Source organism: Perognathus longimembris, chromosome 11 (assembly GCF_023159225.1).
Source record: "Perognathus longimembris pacificus isolate PPM17 chromosome 11, ASM2315922v1, whole genome shotgun sequence".
Lineage (NCBI taxonomy): Eukaryota > Metazoa > Chordata > Mammalia > Rodentia > Heteromyidae > Perognathus > Perognathus longimembris.
This window is the reverse complement of record NC_063171.1, coordinates 63,673,365-63,694,932: the sequence shown is the minus strand read 5'-3', so window position 1 is coordinate 63,694,932 and position 21,568 is coordinate 63,673,365. Positions and strand designations below refer to the sequence as shown.

At 39.1% G+C, this 21,568-nt stretch overlaps 1 protein-coding gene across 1 annotated transcript in view; it reads right to left on the bottom strand.

The window, feature by feature from the left end:
* Positions 1-21,568, bottom strand: part of Aspm (assembly factor for spindle microtubules) — a 41,630-nt gene that overhangs the window by 18,730 nt on the left and 1,332 nt on the right. Inside the window, exons 2-17 of the mRNA XM_048358257.1 lie at positions 20,094-20,237; positions 18,129-19,587; positions 16,084-16,188; positions 15,410-15,556; positions 13,221-13,466; positions 13,054-13,121; positions 11,214-11,355; positions 10,383-10,513; positions 9,181-9,356; positions 6,775-6,920; positions 6,601-6,686; positions 5,937-6,158; positions 4,201-4,408; positions 3,939-4,081; positions 3,700-3,828; positions 2,283-2,477 (exon numbers count right to left, since the gene is read on the bottom strand). Coding sequence (XP_048214214.1) covers positions 2,283-2,477; positions 3,700-3,828; positions 3,939-4,081; positions 4,201-4,408; positions 5,937-6,158; positions 6,601-6,686; positions 6,775-6,920; positions 9,181-9,356; positions 10,383-10,513; positions 11,214-11,355; positions 13,054-13,121; positions 13,221-13,466; positions 15,410-15,556; positions 16,084-16,188; positions 18,129-19,587; positions 20,094-20,237 — 3,747 coding nt within the window. The remainder of the gene's footprint in view (positions 1-2,282; positions 2,478-3,699; positions 3,829-3,938; positions 4,082-4,200; positions 4,409-5,936; positions 6,159-6,600; positions 6,687-6,774; positions 6,921-9,180; positions 9,357-10,382; positions 10,514-11,213; positions 11,356-13,053; positions 13,122-13,220; positions 13,467-15,409; positions 15,557-16,083; positions 16,189-18,128; positions 19,588-20,093; positions 20,238-21,568) is intronic.

Genomic DNA, 21,568 nt, shown 5'->3' with positions numbered 1-21,568 from the left:
ATAAAAATGGTCCGACAACTTGAAACTAATGCAAAGACATAAGTGGGAACAGAGTGAAAGACCACAATAACCACAATAAAAAGTCTCACCAGCCTGGTCAACAAACTAGGAACACAGGGAACTTTTCAGCAGGATAAAGAGCACATATATAAGCCTACAGCTAACCTCAAAGGTAATGGTAACTAACTGGCCTTACCACCAAAGACAGAACAGAAGCAGGCTGAACCCCGTCACCACACCTAGCCTACCTCCCTCTCAAGGTCCTCGCAATGCAATGACGGAAAGGGAATGAAGAAACACCACTACCTTGACTCACAGACAACATGATTATCTATCTAGAAAACCCAAAAAGTCAACAACAGAAATCCTGAAATAAACATACAGCAAATCTATAATTGTATGGCACTATTTACATGAATAGTAAAAAAAGGTATTTAGATATAAATCTTGCAAAAAGTGTACAAGATCTGCAAAAGCAAAACCCTGGGTAGCCTGGATTTTTAAGAAAAAATCAATTATAGAAGATCTAAACAAAAAGATACCCTACATTCATATTGAGGAAAACACAATGCTATTAAGATATTGCCTCCTCTCATCTGATTCAATGAAACATGGCTGGAAAGCCAGTGGCAAACACAAATGCTTAAAAAAAATCCAGAGAGGAATGACATAGGACCTACAGAAAAATAATGATTTGAAAGAAAATGCTCCCTCAGACAGCATTATGATCAGAGAGAACTGACAAAGTATATTCAGAGTGCTAAAAGGAACTATAAATAGGAATGGATGTGAATAACACTGAAAAAAATAAGGAAAAGTAGTATCAGAAATGAACAAAAATGATTACTAAAAGTCTAACAGAGGAGGAAAGACTTCATGTGCTTGTGATTATTAATGTCTACAGAGGAAATAATTTGAACAAATACACAGAAAGGTAATGGTCATATAAACCATACAGTAGTACATCTTCTATACTGATAGAAACTGATAAGACATTGCTTCTAAAATATACAAAAGACAGTGATTCTGTAACCCCAAATACAGCCACTAAAAAAACATATGAAGGGTACAATAAGAATATAAACTAGAGGGCTGAGGGTATGGTCTAGAGGTAGAGTGCTTGCCTCATATACATGAAGCCCTGGGTTCGATTCCTCAGCACCACATAAAGAGAAAAAAAAAAGACCATAAACTAGAATAGGCTTCCAAAATGTGTTCAAGTAGTTGGAATAATAGGAAAGGGGAGAAGAGTGGTATGGCATGCGGACACGTTCCATACAATGAAAGACTGTAACTTTCTAATAAAAAATAGAGCAGACAGCAAGGGGTAAAGAATCAGAATGTTTTCTCCTTTGGATCAAGGAGGGCATTTCTGTCATTTGCAGAAGTTTCAAAAGTAGTGGGGAGAGTATATTCTCTAGTTCTACCCCCACGAGTTCAAAAGGCTAAAATTACTTAAGAAATAAATGTCTGTACCAAACATGAAAAGACTTTTTCTCTTCATCATTCCCAAACAATGCAGCATAACAAAAATCTGTAAAGTATCTGCATGGGATTGAGTAATTTACACATGATTTGAAATGCCCAATCATTAAGTCCTATGTAAATACACCATTGTATAAGGAACTCGAGTGGTCCCAGACTTTGGTTCCTGCAAGGGGTCCTATAGCCAAGCTCAGATACCAAGGGTCAACATTAGACAAAGACTGCTAAAATAGAATCAGTCATGAAAACCTTTGTCCTTCTTCCTGAAAGACTATCATTAATAATGATTACGTGCAAAATCACTCTAAGATACTATACCTGGGGGCTGGGAATATGGCCTAGTGGCAAGAGTGCTTGCCTCATATACATGAAGCCCTGGGTTCAATTCCCCAGCACCACATATATAGAAAATGGCCAGAAGTGGCGCTGTGGCTCAAGTGGCAGAGTACTAGCCTTGAGCAAAAAGAAGCCAGGGACCGGACCGTGCTAAGGCCCTGAGTTCAAAGGCCCAGCACTGACCAAAAAAAAAATAAAAAAGTTCTAGGGGACACTCAGAGCATGAGCTAGACAAAGGATAAAAAGACAAACCATTCCAAAAGCAATACTTACAAAACCACTTGGTATAAACCAACTGTACAACTCATGGGGAGACAGGGAAAGGGGGAGGGGAGGTATGAGGGAGGAGGTAACAAGTTGAGTTAAGAAATGTATCCACTGCCTTACATATGAAACTGTAACCCATCTGTACTTCACTTTGACAATAAAGGAAAAAAATTTTTTTTCAAAAGATACTATACCTGAATTATTGTTGCAGATGCACTTTGAATTTTTTCCAGTTTTTCCTTTTTTAAGAGTAATAACTGTCTCTGTGCTAAAACTCTTCGCCAACATTTCTGAAGGATCAGTGCAGCAGTAACCTCTTTTTCCCATCGCCGTCTGTTTAGAAAATGGATTACAGCTTTCTGGATAATTCTTGCAGCTTTGTCTCGCTCCTTAAAAATGAATGAATGAATGAACGAACAAATAAGTAACAAGCATTCATAACCTAAGATCTTCTATTCTTTGTAAGATAATCAGTTTCTAAACTTTAATCAAATCGATCCCTAACTGCGTCCAGACTGTGTCAATGGCCAGTAAATGGACTTTCAGGTAACTTGTTTGACAAGTCAGACTCCAAAAAAAGTCTAAGACTATAAATACATTTGATATACCATAAATCCTCAGTAAATACCATAAATATGTTTGATGTACCATAAATCCTCAGTAAATAAGTTAAAGGCACGTTGAAGTATAACAGGGTATATTTTTCAGATCAGAGTCTAGAGAATTTATGCTTCAACTTCAGGGAAGAAATGTACAGTATGAAAAAGAAATGCTCTGCAGTATTAGAAAGCATTACTTATCACTGGAACAAAGCAACTCAAAAGAAAAGACCAATAAAACACAGCTTCCTTCAGCACAGAAAGCACGGAAGCATCAAGCCACTGAAGCTCAAGAAGAGCTCGGCTTTGTGAGAAGAGAAGCTGAGATGGCTGGCAGACGCGGTGCTTACCGAGGGGGCCTCTGCCCAGAGAACACCGCAGGCCAGCTCCCTCCCTCCAGAGTGCTATTGGTATTACTTCTCAAAACACACTACTACCCCGTGATGAATAACAACATACTTTATGTCAGCACTTAACGACCGACATATTTAACCCTCCTAAGAACAGATATGACACTTGGGACAGAGAGAAAACTGAACCCCAGGAGTCAAATGGCTTATCTGTTTACGGCCAACACAGGCAGGGTTTGAACCAGGCTGTCTCTGATCACTTTGCTATACTCTCCGAGGCTGGACTCATCACTTCACTTTGCCTGAATTGGAAACTAGAATAATTTATTTCCCCCAGTTGAAATGAATAGTGTGTGTGTGTGTGTGTGTGTGTGTGTGTACGTATATATATATATAGCATGTATGAACACCTTTTATATTGCTGCCAGGATCAAGCTAGCAGACAAGCGTGGGCTCTACAAAAAGTCTAACCATGGACCTCAATTATTAAATTTACAACAATCAGTGGATACTATCTGCACAGTATGGAAACACAGTAGGCAGAAGGCCTTCCTAACCTCTGTGAGAGTCTTAAGTTCAAACCCAGTACCACCAATAAATAAACAAACTGGCATCTTCGAAAGTGCAATTCATACCACAAAGCTTTCAGTTTCTAGAATTACCTGATAGTGTTTTAGATCTTTTCTTAGCTTATGTTTTCTCCAAACTGTCTGTATGAGTCGAGCAGCCCTGATCTCTTTACGAAGATCCAAAAGCCTTGCACAGAGGAATGACAAATAAGTAATAACAACCTAAAGGAAAAGACAAAATGAGAGCAGAAGATCATCAGAGAGTATGTAATGTGCTGTCACACTGAGACATATGAGCAGGTTCTTAATTAAGAGAGACTCCTTTCCCTTGCCTTTTCATCGGGAATTGTATTTGACATATCTGAATGATGGATCATTGCAGGTATTCCACCAAGGTCTCTTGCTGCAGCCGTCACCAAATGAAAATTCTTCTTTTCATTTTCTAGAAGCTCTTTGTGTAGTTCAGAAGTATTTTCTATTATGCAAAGTGAAAAGGAGAATAAAATTAGCCTGCCCCAGCTCAAACTCACAGATGGCAAAGAAGTATAGAAGTTAATCAGCAAAAAACGGGGGGGGGGGGGGGGGGACGCTGACCATGATCCAGTGTTTGAAAAGACACCTCCAGAGCACTATCATCATATTCGGACGAGGAGTTTAAGACCACAGAGCCAGTGTATGTGCACTCCACAGTGTGGGTGGTACGCTGACATACAGCCTCCAGAGGCACATAGCAAGGATGGTAATGGTGGATCAGATAACATAACACACGGCCATCTGAGAAAGACACGGTGAAATTCTCCACCTGAAAGGAAATGCCAGAACAATAAGCAGCGTCATTTAGAGATAAATGTAAACAGAGTAGTTTTGTAGTCTTTCTCTGTTTATATCAGTGCTGAGACCGGCAATGCTTGCGTGGCTTTCTCCGTTGGCTTGCTAGCTAGTACTCTACAACTTAATCCACGCCTCCAGCCCAGCTTTTTCTTCTTAATGTTAGAGATGAAGTCACACTGACATTTCTGCCTGGGCTGGCTTTCAACTAAGATCATCCAAATCTCAGCTTCCTGAGAAGCTAAGATTACAGCCATGAGCTACCAATGCCCAGCTTCTATTCCTTTTAAATAGCTAATAAACAGCACCAAGGATAATCTATTCATACATTTCATAAGTATTAATATTCGACGGATAACATCAATTGCTGATCAATGGAGATTGTTAAATACTAGCCACCTCACAAGTAGGATTTTTATTATTGTTCCTATTAGATACTATCCTATAAAACTTATTCCCAAAATGTTAGAAAGTGACCATATACAAAAAATGCCATTACACAGGAGATGACACTGGTATAGAGAAGGTTCTTGCTCAAGGTGGCTAAGATATTCATAAGAACACACACACACACACACACACAGAAGTGGTGGTTAGAATGAAGACTTGCACCTAGAGGCCAAAGAACACCACAGACTGCTGACAACCAGAACTTAAAAGAAGGATCTGGAACAGAAGCCTCTCCCTCGACCCCCACCCCCCCACCTCCCCACCTAGCCACTAGTGGGAGTATGGACTGGGGAACACCTTGGCTTCAGACTTCTATGCTTCTAGAACTGGAAGAGAGTAAGTTTCTATTTTAAGCCTCCCAGTTCACAGTCATATGTTATGGCAGTCTTGGATCTACAATTATAGTCAAGTGTCAGTATTCGGGGCACTGAATTAGGGAAGGCTGAACCACTGCTCTTAAGGAAAGAGTGCGGTTAGATTCCTGTGATCCTCGAGTCCTTGACCTTTTCATGAACTAATCCACTGATGACCTTGCTTTAAGTGTGCTTTTGATTCAAGACCATTAATTTATGGCCTATACCTGCATGAAGTTTGGGTTTTTCTTTTAATAAACATTTCACTTGGAACACCGTAATTTTCTCTTGAGAACCACACATGGCGCTTCAGCACAACCCAAAAAGCACAAAAATGCAAGACACATATATTTACACTTTAAAGTGCACCTCATACAGAAGTAACACTATCAACTGTAAACACCATGGTGGTTCTAATAGGTGCCTTCACAATAATAAAGATCCTGTCACGGTGTGGTCCTATGTAAGCATCTCCAAAGCAAAACTCTAAGTGGGCTATTTGTTTTCTCACCAATAAAATATAATTATGTACTGTACTACTAAAACAAGGATGAGATAAATTATATTTTATTATAAAAGATATACTCATTTGAGGAAAAGCTTATCTATATAAACTGTTTAAGAAATGCAAGAAAATATTTTATCTAGTAAGAACTAGTTTATTATGATATTATGTGTGAAATAAAAGGAAAAACTTACCTTCTTATTATAGAAGGCACACACAGCATTTACCCACTCCATCAACAACTTCACACTGTCACTGTATTGTTCAAGGAGAACACTATTCCTTTTGTCTTTTTGCTTGTTCACAGTGGCATCGGAATGACATGATAGTGCAGACATTGCTTTTCTTATACTCCGTGTGCGTTTTAGGAAATCAATTTCTTCCCTTAACTGTTCTAAATTAAGGGAAATATCCACCTGAAACATGCAAAAATTTGAAAAAAGACCGTTTTTAAAAATCAATGTCTAATTCACAGAAATTAAAGCAATTGTCTGCTATGTAGTTATGGGAGATTGAAAAAAATCTTAAAAACAGACATTTTAAGAAAAACAGAGCAAACCTTCCTTTTCAGGCAAGCTGAAACCATGGAGAATAGGTAGACTGTTTGGTGAACATGTGACTAGGTTCTAACCTCAACTCTTTTACTCAGTAATCTTTACTTTTAGTTTCCTCACCAGTAAGGGAGACTTAAGACCAGTAAGGGAGACTGGAACCACACAAAGCTATGATCACGGTTCCTTGAACAGTATCAACTCCAGCAAGCGAAATTACTTTTCCTAGTCTTTAGTTGATTTGAATGGATTTTCTAAATCAGTATTCAGAATTGATATAAAGTACAGTGCCAAGTAGACGCCATACCTGAAAAGCACAGACAATTTTCCAAAGCAACGCAAGAGTCTTTTCTCTGTGCCTATCCACTATGTCCTTAGATAAGATAGGGTTTCCTACAAATGAGAACACAGCATATCAGCTTGACATGTGGACACAGTAATGCTCAAAGGAGAAGAACGTATAGCTCGAGGCAGTTTTTACCATGCTCATCACTCAATTGAATTCCTCTTGATTTAAGAACTTGAAACACAATATCAACATTGTGCATCTTTTGAAGACGACTTATTGCAGGAATCCTGAGTTTCTTTGAAAGATTCCAGTTCTGTGTGAGAAGTTCCATGGTTCGCCTAGAGGTAAAGAAATTCTTTTCAGGTAAAACTATCATATAAAAATATGCATTAATGGGCTGGGAATATGGCCTAGTGGCAAGAGTGCTTGCCTCCTACACATGAGGCTCTGGGTTCGATTCCCCAGCACCACATATATGGAAAATGGCCAGAAGGGGCGCTGCGGCTCAGGTGGCAGAGTGCTAGCCTTGAGCGGGAAGAAGCCAGGGACAGTGCTCGGGCCCTGAGTCCAAGGCCCAGGACTGGCCAAAAAAAAAAAAAAAAAAATGCATTAAAAAAAAAGTCCATGCTTGCTGGAGGTGTGGCTCAAGCATTTGAGCACTTAAGTTCAAACCTCAGTATTCCAAACTAAACTAAACTAAACCTATAATTTTATTACTCCCATAAACCACAAACTAAGTGATGTTAGTCCACAGTTAGCCAGCAGCCATTTCTCATTTTAGGTCTGAATGCTGAGGCCGATGAATATACTTTAAAAAAGAAATAAATGACTGGCTTACAGTGGTAGAGTGATAGCTTTGAGTGAAAAAGCTCAGGGACCAGTGCCCAGGCCCTGAGTTCAAGCCCCATGACAGACAGAAGAAAACAAAACAAAAAAAGAAAGAAACGAGCCGCCAGGTGCAGGTGGCTCACTCCTGAAATCCTAGTTACGCAGGAGGCTGAGATCTGAGGATCAAGGTTTGAAGCCAGCCGGGACAGGAAAGTCTGTGAGATCCTTATCTCTAATAAACTACTCAGAAAAATCTGTGAGTGGTGCTGTGGCTCAAGTGGTTGAGTGCTTGCCTTGAGTACAAAGAGGCTCAGGGGCAACATTTGGAATATGAGTACAAGCCCCAGGACTGGCAAAGAGAGAAAAAGAGAGAGAGAGAGAGAGAGAGAGAGAGAGAGAGAGAGAGAGAGAGAGAGAGAGAGAGAGAGAGACATATGCCCAAAATGCACACATAAACAAAATAAGAGTTCTACAAAGAAAGAGGATAAGGGGCTAGAAAAAAGATGAAAGGATATATATTAAGATGTGCTATATTCGATATATCAAACAAATGTTCTCTGCTCTTATTTTGTCATAGTAAGTCTACTATTAAATATTGGCAACCCATTTCTTTGCAAATGAAGAAAACCAAGAGAGAAGTAAATTGTCCTTGATCATATAACTAATAATGGTAGAACTAAGAGTGGAACTGAAATCTTGTTTCATTAGATCCCATACTCTTTGCATAAGATAGCCCTATAAATATCTGAAAGTATTTATGTCCCGATATTTTTCTTCAGTTCAATTTCTCTATATATTTTTATCCTTCAAGAGGTCTTCAGGAGATATAAAGTTTTTAGAAAAGACAAGTATATTCAGCTAAGTTCTTTCCTGATAACCTAATTTTTAGCCAGAAGGAATTTTAGTATGAAGACTACCTACACCCACCATAAGCAATTAAAAACCCCTCAGAAATGTATTAGGATAGGTAAAATCCAGGAGGCTTTACTATAGCACAAATATTCTTCTATGAAGGCAATAATTCTGGGACTCTGTTTTCAAGTTCAAGTGGCTTTTTTGAGGCTCATACCCTGGGAAATATTTGTCCTCAACTATGAAAAGTCTTAGTGCTTTCTTAGTCAAGTTGTAGCATATAGCTACATTATATTAGAGACTTTTCTAGAAATATAAAATATGAAAATGTCTCCAAGCAGAAATTATGAAGAAATCAACTATAATAAAAAATAAAGGCTATTCTATTCAAAGAAGAAATGGGTACCTGTTACTTAGACCAAAGCTAATCTTGAGGATTCCAGTTGGGAAAATACTTGAGGTCAGACATCTTGAGTTTATGTCAAATCCCATCATCTAAAACTCCTTCCTACCGTATGTTACTCAGGCACAAAGGAAGACTGGCAGAAACAGTGATACACACCTTATGAAATTTTATGTTGACATAAAATTTTATGTAAGTGTCTGATATTTTAGTTAGGTTTTTTTCCCCATTCAAACTACTATTCTGGGACTGCAGTTCTTACCCATAAGCCCTAATATAGGCCCTAATTACATTCCACGAGGGCGGGCGGGCAGGGGGGCGGCGGGAATGCGTGATAAGAAACAGGTATCTGAGCATAACAATAACCTTTCTTTCCTTTAAAAAAGAAATCTGTTTCCTTAACCTAAAATTGTTTCCACTGTATACAAGAATAAGCATTTCAGAATAGAAAGTGGTAATATTTACAAATTTTAGTCTATCCCACTAAATAAAGTAATTCAATTTCTTATACTTACACAAGCCTCACCCCACACTGCAAATCCACAGCAAGATTTGTGACAGAAAAGTCAAATTCATCAAATGACATCTGGACATGGCTCACAGGAAATCCCAATAAGCTCAGGTGACGGGAAAGATCCCCTTCGCCACTCAGGAAATCCCGTGAAAACACCAGAAGAATGTCTTTACTGGCCTATAAAGAAACAGGGTGCAGGTGTTATATTTCAATAGATAATTCTGTCTACAATAACAATGAAGTCCTTCCGATCACTGTGTAAATAGAGAAATAAATAGCATAAAAAGACTGTTAGCTTCATGTGTATGGTAATTATATAAGTTCCACATATTTCTAACATAAGACCTTTTTTTGCCAGTCCTTGGGCTTGGACTCAGGGCCTGAGCACTGTCCTTGAGAGCTTCTCTTGCTCACGGCTAGCAGCACTCTACCAAAAGCCTCAGCACCATTCTGGCCTTTTCTGTTTATGTGGTACTGAGGAATTGAACCAAGGGCTTCATACATGCTAGGCAAGCACTCTACCACGAAGACATTTTTATAAATTGTTGGTTCTGGATGCCAGAGGATTTTGTCTGTATATCCTAATTAGCTATTCAAGAAGCTGAGATCTGAGGATCACGGTTCAAAGCCAGCCTTAGCAGAAAACGTCTACAAGACTCTTCTCTCCAATTAATTAGCAAAAAAGGTAAAAATGGAACTATGTTTTAAATAGTAGAGTGTCAGCCCTGAGAAAAATGCTAAAGGGCAGTGACCACACCCTAAGTTCTAGTCCTTGCAATGGTATGTACACACATAAAAAAAAAAAAACTTGCTCACAGTTAACAATAACTATAATGGCATTAATTTTATAATATACTGTGTCAAAATTAAGGGAAAAATTCTCCAAAATTAATTCCTCAGTATAGTTACATTCACTGTCAAGTCAACATTAAGAGTAAGGATGAGGGTTAAAGATGTGGCTCAGTTGTTAGAGCACCGGCCAATCAGTTACTGAGTTCAAGTCTCAGTCGCAGGTGCAATAAAAAAAAAAGAAAAGGAGCAAGGATGATGCTATCAAGGAGTCAATAGGTAGACAAGCATTCCTTTTCTACTACAAAAGATTCTCTTTTGGAAAATTAATTTTATTTTCTACAGAAAATATGCCATAAAAATAACCAAAAGCCTCAAATGGGAAATACATATAAAACAAAGAGAAAACTATACCTTGAATTCAGCATCTTTACAAAAGAGACAAGGATCATGATCGATAAGTCTGGAAATTTTAGCATGATCAAGGAAACAGACCAAGAGCAGTAATTTCTTCAATGTAAACTTGGACAAAGCTTCTTCATGACCTGAAATAAAAGACACATAACAAGTTCATCTCTGAAAGGAAGCTTCACCTGTAAATATGGTAGTAATAAGCTAGCAAAACCATAGGAGCAAGCACATATAAGCCATTGCACTTTTATCAGTACTTATCATTTATGAATCTATTATATAACTATACAGGACATGTTCCATTTAATATGTCCACTATGTGATAAAGAGATGATACGTTAACATCAAGAGATTTAGCTGGGGGTGGGGATATAGCCTAGTGGCAAGAGTGCCTGCCCTCGGATACACGAGGCCCTAGGTTCGATTCCCCAGCACCACACATACAGAAAACGGCCAGAAGCGGCGCTGTGGCTCAAGAGGCAGAGTGCTAGCCTTGAGTGGGAAGAAGCCAGGGACAGTGCTCAGGCCCTGAGTCCAAGGCCCAGGACTGGCCAAAAAAAAAAAAAAAAAAAGAGATTTAGCTGGTCTTATTCAACAAATATGTAATAAACACCTGCCATATTCACATTCTATCCAAGGTGGGCCATGTAAAATAGCAAATTACAAAAGTAATCCTCCCAGTACACTGGACCGAGCTAAGAATAGTTACAGTGCTGGAGAAGCATATGGAGAACAATGAGGTGAAGAGACTGACTTAGATGGGCTAGTGGAGGACAAATGACGAGCAGGCATTATGCGCAGTGCAGAAGAGCACCCAGAAGTAGACACCCTCACCATCTCTATAGAGATGAGGCACGGTGGGATGTCTGTACTCAGCTGCGATATCAGGATTCCAAAGTAAGCGATTCAGAATAAACACAGCCAATCCAGTGACATCACTGTTGTCTTTCAAAGATATGAGTTCTCCATAAATAGTCTGAAAAAGAACAAAACATGAGTACCAGAGTCAGGATTATGCTGTTTCCAAGAAGGCAAGAAAAGCACGGCATCAGTGCAGAGCTGGCAATGTGCTACTCCATGAATCGTATGGCCGTGACACGGCTACTTCACTAAACAACTCCTTTCGACTGTTGATGCCTCGTGCATTTTTATGGTACATAAAAGAAAGGAAAAACGAGGACTAAGACATCCTTAATCATCTGCCAGGCAATATTTACATTTTTCCCTTAAGCTAAAGAACTATCAAATACATGCATGTTGGTCAAATTCACTATAACAGGGTCACAGTTTCAGCTCCTGAGTCTGTGCTGCGTCCCGGGCTGGTCAGTTCGCTTTTTACTTCCCCAATAAATCCATCTTTTTGCTTGAGACTGTGTCTGCATGGTGGACTCTGGAGGGACATGGGTTTGAGTCCCACTTGCGGTACCTCCCCCAGACCCCATAACATTCTTCCATTAATAGCTTTAGTAGCATGTGTGCTATAAAAGTACACTAAAGGCATGACTCAAGTAATAGAGTGTCAGCTGTGAGCAAGAAAGCCAAGTGAGAGTGTGGGGCCCTGAGCAGAAGCCCCAACACCAGCACAGACAATAAATGAAGATTAACAAGAAAAAGACACTGTGAGTTTCTACCCAATGATGTTGTTTGCCTCCTTTGCAGCAAGCTATGTCCCAAATGTGTGTGGTGGGGGGATGTTACTTCAACTAAGGATCCAAGATTATTTAACATGTTAGGCAGAGCTGGTTAATATGTAACTTACTGAATACCTAAAGTAATGAAATTTTAAAAAAAATCTTAGCGATGAAACAATCAAGTAATGTCACTACACTTCTTAGTTCTCACTGAGTCTCAAGTTATTAATACAGAAAAGCCAGTTCATTACTTCAGTAGCCCTATTCTTCTATGCTTAAACTTGGAATAAATAAAAATAACAAAATCTCACATTAACAAGGTAAGAAGCCTAGAAGACTAAAAGAAAAGGAAGAACAGAACACAGTACTATAAATGCATAGCGTCTCCAACTAACTCCTGGCAGTTGCTGTCACCTCAATTAGTTGTAACAAGCTGGATATTATGAAGCTAAACACTAGGTAAGTAATTCAAATACTGATGATGATTTTATGAGAAATTATCATCAAAATACCTAGAACACTGTGCTATGGCATCCGCCTATGAAGGTTCAAGGCCTGGCTAATTATACATTTGGGAAGTCACTTGAACATCATAGCCTTTGTTTTATTAGTGAAAACAGTAACACATGCCTCACTGAGTTTTAAAGAGATTTAAGTTAGAAAAGGTACGCAAAACAGTCTAGTCTTTTCATCTCTGAGAGTTCAAAAATGATCTGGCTATAGTTGTTTTCACATCTAGCACCAAGTATGTATGTTTAAGACTCTACAGGTACCTGACTCTGTAACAAACAATATGGAAATAACATACTGGCATGGTCCAGTCATCTAATGAGTATTAATTGACTTAACAATTGATAAACTCATTATAAGCAAATGACTTTATAACTTTTACAAGTAAAACCATATTTTACTAAAGAGTCTATCTTATTAAAAGTATGTAACTTCAAAATATATGTGTATATATGTATATATATATGTGTGTGTGTGTGTGTGAGTGTGTACATTTGTTTTTATTTTCTCCAAAATCTGAAATATATGCTCACCTCAAGGCCAATTCGAAGCCACAAAGGATTATACGACAATAGCCAATTCAGAACTTTCTGTCGTTCACCTGAAATAGTTAAGTTTAAATCAATAATCAAACAGAGACAGTAAATAAAACTTCACGGCAAAAATATCCATGCAAAAAACAAAAACATGATCTTCTTACCCACATCTTTCCAGAGGTGTCTATCTTTTCGAACCAGTAACCGCCCGGCTTCAATTTCAATTTCGAGCCTTTTAATGGCTTTAACCATTTTCTCCGATGTAAATAAACAGCATGCTGCGCGCCGCAACCTATTCAGCCTGTAGCGGGCAGTGTAAGCTCTGAGAGACACTTCCTCCTTCGTAGGTGCTCTAGGCACACTTACTTTATGTGGGTTCTCTACCCCCAGAAGAAGAGTAGCAGCATTTACTGGGTTAAAACAAAAGGATAAATGGTTCTAGTTAAACAAAATCTCTATACATTCTTAAACTTAGTAATAAAATGCAAAGTAAGATAGTCAAGTCTATTGCCTCCAACCTCAAGTTGTCACCATTTGGTAAATACCCTTGGTCATCCAGCACCACAACCCACTAGGATCTACCTATAGAAAAAAGTATCCTGGGCTTAGGCACTACTTACCACCTCGCCATCACATGATTTTAAGTATGATCATCTCTAATTCAGACTGAAGAAATAATCTACAGGGTTCTCTGTTTCTGTATTCTTCATGAATTAACTCAAGTCCTGGGCGCTGTCTCTGAGCTTTGGTGTTCAAGACTAGTGTGCTACCATTTTGAGCCACAGCTCCATATCTCTAGCTTTTTGGTAGTTAATGGGAGATGAGACTCTTACAAACTTTCCTGCCCAGGCCAGCTTTGAACTGCATTCGTCAGATTTCAGCTTCCTGAGTAATAAGGATTACAAGCACAAGCTATAAATTTCTGGCAGAAATATATTTTTTAAGTAATTTAATTTTGAAATATTATTTGAAAAAATAATAATTTCTTGTTTTAGGGATCTGAACTCAGGGGCTTGTGCTGGCTGGACAGGTACTCTTCAGCTAAGCCATGCCTCCAGCCTGTTTTTACACTGGTTATCTAAGTGAGATATGTTTCCTTTCCTACTTGGGATGACAAGATTGTACCATGATGCTCAGCTTCTTCTGTCTGAGTTGCCTGGAACCAAGATCCTCCCAATCTCACTCAGCCTTCTAGTAGATAAACCCTAGCTACTCAGGAAATAGGTCGGAGGATCTCAGTTAAAAGCCAGTCTGGGCAGACAAATGTAAGGAAATTTTATCTTCAATTAACAAGCGAAACGCTGGAACTGGAAGTAAGGCTCAAGTGTAGAATGTCAGATATATGAATGAAAAGAAGCTAAGCGAGAACACAAGGTCCTAAGATCAAATTCCACTACCAGCATGTGTGGCAAGGCATTTTATCTTAAGACAAAAACTAAATATTGGACTTTATTTCTTACTGGGTTAAAAGAGAAAGTGATTCAAGAGCTCACCTAATCCAAGGACTCCTTTAATACAGAAATTCTATGCTACTTCCCTGTCTGTTAGAGCAGCACAACAAGAAAGACCACTGTTGTACAAGACCATGTCCTTGAAGATTTGACCTGAGTAGCTTTCATTATTTGAAGCTGAAATGGATCCTGGTCATGAAACATCTATGCAAGAGCTGCGTGAGAGCAAACTTCCCTTCTCTTTTGAAAGAAAACGCTGTGTGTTTCCACCATGCTTCTGCCCCCCGCCCCCGCCCCCGCCTTACACCCTGATCTTCTCTTCCAGAATAAACACTGACACACTTCAGAACTCCTCTTATGAACTGCCTTTCAGTCTCCTCAGAATCTGATACCTTTGGGCTGGGAATATGGCCTAGTGGTAGAGTGCTTGCCTCGCATACACGAAGCCCTGGGTTCGATTGCACCACATATATAGAAAAGGACAGGAATGGCACTGTGGCTCAAGAGGTAGAGTGCTAGTAGCCTTGAGCAAAAAGAAGGAGAGACAGTGCTAAGGCCCAGGACTAGCAAAAAAAAAAAAAAAAAAAAAAAAAGAATTCGGCACCTTTCCCATGTACTTCTTTAAGGTGTCTGACAAGAGAGTCAATACACTCCCCATGATCAAGTCACAAAGAACTGACTGCACTGGCTGACTGGAGAATAAATAGCACAAGAGAAAATAAATGCCAGTGCTATCAGTGCAGAAAAGCTATGTAGGTATTACCTACATGACCTTTAGCATTTAGGACAATGAATCAGTGGCTCATGCCATTAAGTACAATATGATACAGGATACAAAATTAAAGAATGACAAATGACCTGTCAAGAGTAGTATTAAATTCAAACATATATTTAATATTTACCTTTAGGAACATTTGTTTTGACCGTGAAGTCATCAGGAGTCAATATGAAATTCAGCCACCAGGTGAAGCCCTGTTCCTGCTTTTCCTTCCAGCGTTCATCATAAAACATGTTTTTGGCCGCAAATGGCATTGGGTGCCTAGGCATAGCTAACAACACAGCTAGGTTATTGCATTAAAATTTTTCCTTTAAGTTATCGTACAATATATGGCAAAGGGCTTGTGTTTTTAATTAGCAAACTCATTTTTAAAATGCTGAATAGTATTCACTTTTCACTACTTACTAGAAAGAAATGAGTATTTTGTTTATGAAATGTGTTCAGCGCAAAAAGGGAAAAGTTAAGGTAGTATTTCTTTTTTTTTTATTGTCAAAGTGATGTACAGAGAGGTTACAGTTTCATACGTTAGGCCTTGGGTACATTTCTTGTACTGTTTGTTACCTCCTCCCTCATTACCCCCTCTTCCCTCCCAGGTAGTATTTCTAGAGTACCTAAAAACCCTAAGTCACCAGGAGTCAATTTCAGTAAAATCTGATAGAATTATATAGAAACCCCAATCATAACTTGAATACACACTTAATACATTCTTCAAAAAAATGACTCATTTCCACTTGCAATATAATTAATGCTTAATTCAGCATCACTTTCTCAGATACCTTAAATACAATAAGCACTTGCCTGTTTTTAATGGCTTGATGAAGGTCAGATTAGATTGTGCCACAGCAATAATGCGCTTTCTCCTTTTGCTTGTTTTAGAAAGAGGCGTTTTAAATGCCAATGCATCTAAAATTTAAAAAAACACACAGAATAGCATCACAAAACTATGCTCCCCAGATAGTCATGTGACTTGAAAGTAACACTTGAGCTCTCCACAGCCATACTCCTTTAGCAAATACTCAGTCACTGCTGTGCTCCAGGAGGTCCTATTGACATGAGCTCAGCAGTCAGAAACACCCGTCCCTGCATGTCATAGACCACGAACCTGTGTTTGGGAATCACAATCAACGAAAATTTCAGTTATTTAGCCTGAGTAGTAAGGAAGATATTATTTAATCCTTACAAAAATAGGAAGAGGCGTTTTAAGTAAAGATGGCAAGAGTATGGCTTTGCATGAATTAATAACTAAAGGAGATCATGAGGGGCAGTCATGTATATGTTGGAGGTGTGAGTCTGCACATCAGAGGCCCATGCTAAGGAAATGCCTGTGGGAAGGCTACATGTACAAAGCTACCATGCAGGAGGAGATGAGAGTCTAAAATGTTCCTAGAGGCCAAGGGTCAACAAGAAGCCTCCCACAAAGAAAACTGCAGGAGCCTCCCAGCCAAGTAGGAAGAGAACCAATAGATGGGAGGGCAAGACAGTATTCTACGAAGGCTCTGCGTTCCAAACCGTTGCTGACAGTTCAAGAAGAGCAGACATAATCACTGCGTTTACAATTGACCACTTATTCTACTCTTCTGTTTCAAATAACACTTCAAAGAACGGATATTCTCAATTTCTAATAGTTCACTGCTATGTACTTATTGGTATTCTTTTCTGTATATAGGTTATATATGAGTGAAAAGGTGTGCTTTTGAAGTAAAGTCTCAACTCTTATGGCAAATGCGTTGGCTGTTTCCAATCCTCTCCTCTCCAATCAGTCTAACTCCATGCCTGGAACTTTTCTTATCAAGGTCCATGACCATGGTTATTCAGGCCAGAACCCCATGGTAAGAAGAAAAATGTCTGTGCTTCTGTTTTCTCAGGTGAAACAGGAAGATCATCCGTCTTGAGACACTGACTTGGGGGAAAACTTCAGCTACATCACTTATTCTCTGTGAACTGGTAGAAAACCACTCCATTTCTTAATTCAAATCCACATTCATAATACTGTACTTCAGGTAAAGACATTTACTTCATAAGAACACTGTAAACATTAAAGAAAGCAACAGCAAAGCATTCACAATTGTAGACAGAAGAAAGTTTTCAGTAAATGTTAGCTACTATTATTAGGCCTGAGAGAAAAGGAAAGGTCTCAGGAGAAAGGGAGAGATGAGACAACCTATAGCAAAGTGATCAAATTAATAAGTGGGAAAATATAGGCAAAAAAAAAAAAAGTTGGCTTAATTGAGGTTAGTCATCATTAACATGTCAGTGGACAGGAGCTGATTTGCTTGCAAAGATGGGTGAGAGAAGGGTTTATGATGAATTACTGAATTCAAGCTGTAGGGAAAGGATGGACGTGTCAGAGGTGAGGGAGGTAGACATAACAGATCAAAGACCTGCCAATGCTGAAGGGTATGAAGAATGCTAGCGTGCACCTGTACAGGAAAAGCTGAAATCACACATGGTGACTGACTGGAGACTGAAGCCAGGTTATTACAAGACTCTTGACTCTCCTACAAGGGTTTGGAAATCATGTTAAGAAGAGTAGTTTGGACAGTATTATAAACCAGACTGAAAAATTGGGGGAGTAATTATTTAAAATTCAGAATTAATGCGGAAATTTCAGTAGCAAAATCTCAAGGTTTCCTATTGAACAGGATCACAACTATTTCAGAATTTAGCCCTATACTACTATGTCATTTACTCCACATTTCTCTAAGCAAATCGGTAACAGTATAGGTTAGCACAAGCTCCTTAGCAGCAGATTAAGCCAAAACAGAGTTACTAAACCAACACAAGAAATATGCCCTTTATGAATGAATATCCTTTCACTCACTAAAGGTTTTCACAAAACTCACCAGATTTCTTCTTCAGGCTTGACTTCTCCCTGCTGCAAATACGTTTGGAGACGGGGGTTACCATCTTTTTGTTTTTTGTAACAGTTGGTGTTTTAGATTCCGAGGGAGAAAAATGGATTCTTTTAACTTCACGCACTTCCGAACGTTCTGTGGGGGCATCCTTCCCATCTTGGTCTCCCACTCCTCCATCACTCTTCCGCTTCCGGGCGACCAGCGGGGTGATTTCATATGCGAAACTGTCCAATGGCCTTAGGCCGGGATCGATAACCGGAAGATGGGGAAGCGTGGAGCCCTCTCTCTGGTCACCTATCATCTTTTCACACTCACCCATCACACTGTTGAGACATCTTGTTGGCGGCTTAGGGATGTCCGTTCGGCTTTCCCGGGCACAGGTGGGCTTCCTTTTAACCACAGTGGCAGAGAGTATAGGACGTTTCTTAGGTTGTTTGTTGTGGCCCTGCTTAGGAACATCTTGAAGAGCACAAAATGCAGGACGAGTCTGTTCTGTACACCTGTAACAGTTTGACTTTGCTTCTACAGATTCTAAGTCCTCAGAAATCTCCTCGGGAATTTTTGAATGCTGACGTTCAGGAATGTGCAGTAAAATTCCACTTTCTTCCAAATCCTGAGAACACCGTAGGACCTGAGAACTTTGGTTTGTTAACGGTTTGCCTGTTTGCTGAGATATAGATACGTGTGCCCTGTTATCTTTTACAAATTGACTTGGGGATAAAACAGGATGGATGAATCCTGATTGTAGGTCTTGATTTAGCCCGTAATTATCCTTTACAAAAGAATCTGGACTTAAAATTGTTGGGCAAATTTCAGGTATGATTTTGGATTCCAAACACACTGCCTTCAAACTGTCCTTCACAAATGTGTTGGCTGAGAGAGGTGGCATTAATCCTGGTTCATTATTAGCTGCCTGGCTGCTTTTTACAAAAGAATCTGGACTTAGAAAATGTCCTTGGTTTTGTATAAAGGTCAAAGGTGAAGAAGAATTTGGGGTATGGATAAGTTTACTATTCTCTTCACTTGAACCATTCATCGTAATGGAATCAAAGGAAGTTTCAGTTATGACTTTCTCATTGAAATGAAAGTCTTTTGAATTACCAGCTCCTTCTAGGTGGTCACCATTTTCAGAGGCAGGAAGAGACGAGTAGGCAGTAGACCGACGTAGAAAAAGTGGCAAGCAGGTTTCACCACCGCACTCTTTGAAAGCAGGGCTGATAGGTGATATAGGTATTTTATTTTCTTCGAGAGTTAAAGAATTGCTTTTTGTTGGAGAGCAGCCTTCATTCGTAGTGAGATTCTCACAAGCCTGCAGGGGGCTCCTAACTCTGGCTCCTTTTTGGGAAACATTAAATGTTTCATTGATATTTTGAGTAGTTGATATCTTTTTATGGTGAGTTGAAGAGACTGGAATTTTCTTCTTGTTAATGGTATCCCAAAGGCTCTTCTGTAAAAATAAGCAAAATATGCTGATCAATTTGCAAGATGTTGAATGCTACTTTTATTTTTTTATTTCATTTATTTAGTGCTAGTCCTGGGGCTTGAACTCAGAGCTTGGGTGCTGTCCCTGAGCTTTTTATGATCTAGTCCAGTGCTCTAACACTTGAACCACAGCATCACTTCTGCTTTTTTGACGGTTAACTAGAGATAAGATTCTCATGGACTTTCCTGTCCAAGCTGGCTTTGAACCACAATCCTTAGATCTCAACCTCCTGAATAGCTAGGATGACAGGTGAGCCACAAGTGTCTGGGTATTTATTTTACTAATTTTTCAAAGTAGCTATACGGAAATATTACTTGTAAAAAAGCAATATTATATGTTATTTCCAGTCTGTCAACAAATATATATTATTAAACATTTTTAGAGTATGTCATACAACTAAAATATTACCTTTTATGATAATTTATTTCATAAAAAATAATAAATAAAAACACCACAAAAAAGAGAATTACCTTTTTCTTTTTTTGTTCTTCAGCATTCCCTAGTAATATAGCTTGGTGTTTCAGAATATCATTAACAACAAATGTCACAATCTCTCTTATTCGGCCCTCTTTCACTGGTGTCCAGTTAACAGAAATAACAATCTTCTCTTTAGGCTATAATCAAAGGAATAAATTGTAAATGATCACAATAATAATAATTACTTAACAATCAAGACACACTATATCCAAATTAGAATAGGGAATAATTGTTGCCTGTCAACAATCCACAGCCTAATAGCATTTAATAAGATAAGTATATTTTTACTACTCTCATTTTCCTGCTTATTTCAAGATAAGGGGGGGGAAAGTCACTATTAGTGGCAGGGTCCATACAAAATAATATATAAAATCTCATTGCATGAAAGCAATGGAACAGATAAGTTTCCACATCATTTTTTTTTGTTTTTGTTTTTGTTTTTTTTGGCCAGTCCTGGGCCTTGGACTCAGGGCCTGAGCACTGTCCCTGGCTTCTTCCCGCTCAAGGCTAGCACTCTGCCACTTGAGCCCCAGCGCCGCTTCTGGCCGTTTTCTGTATATGTGGTGCTGGGGAATCGAACCTAGGGCCTCGTGTATCCGAGGCAGGCACTCTTGCCCACTAGGCTATATCCCCAGCCCCTCCACATCATTTTAATTGGTTTAAAAAAAAGTTCATTGTGAGGACTGCACAAGACCTCTAATTTTTTTTGGCCAGTCCTGGGGCTTGAACTCAGCACCTGAGCACTGTCCCTGGCTTCTTTTTGTTCAAGGCTAGCACTCAACCTCTTGAGCCACAGCACCACTTCTGGATTTTGCTATATATGTGGTGCTGAGGAATCGAACCCAGAGCTTTATGTATACTAGGCGAGTACTCCACCACTAGGCCATATTCCCAGCCCAAGACCTCTATTAAAAAAAAAAAAAAGTTGCGTATTTCTACTTTATATAGTGACCCTACATTATACTCTATGTAAAATGAAATATAAGTATGACCAACTAATTTCATTCTTCCCCACAAACTCCTCTACCATCCACATCTTAATACAAGTCTTTGCTAAGCAACTACGTTCCAGGCATGAGAGCAGGTACCTGCTTGAACTAACTCAGTCAATGCTCACAATCCCCAGGAAACAGATACTAGGGTGAGGCATGTTTTCAGATGAAGTCACCAATGTCCAGACAGCTTCGCCACAGTCATGGAGCTCAGTCTGATCCAGAGTTCAGACTTTAACATCAATACCACACAGCATGGCACAGAGAATCTGCCAAATGCAAAACCTTGACATGACCAACTTATTTCCTAGGGAAAAAGGTAAGTTTCTGTTTGAAAGGAGAATCAATAGAGCACTGTATGCTGCTGGTTAAAATACAAGTAATAATAGAGTTTTTTGTCTGACAGTCCTGGAACTTGAACTCAAGGTCTGTGTGTGATCCCTGAGCTCTTTTGCTCAAAGCTAGTGCTAAGTCTC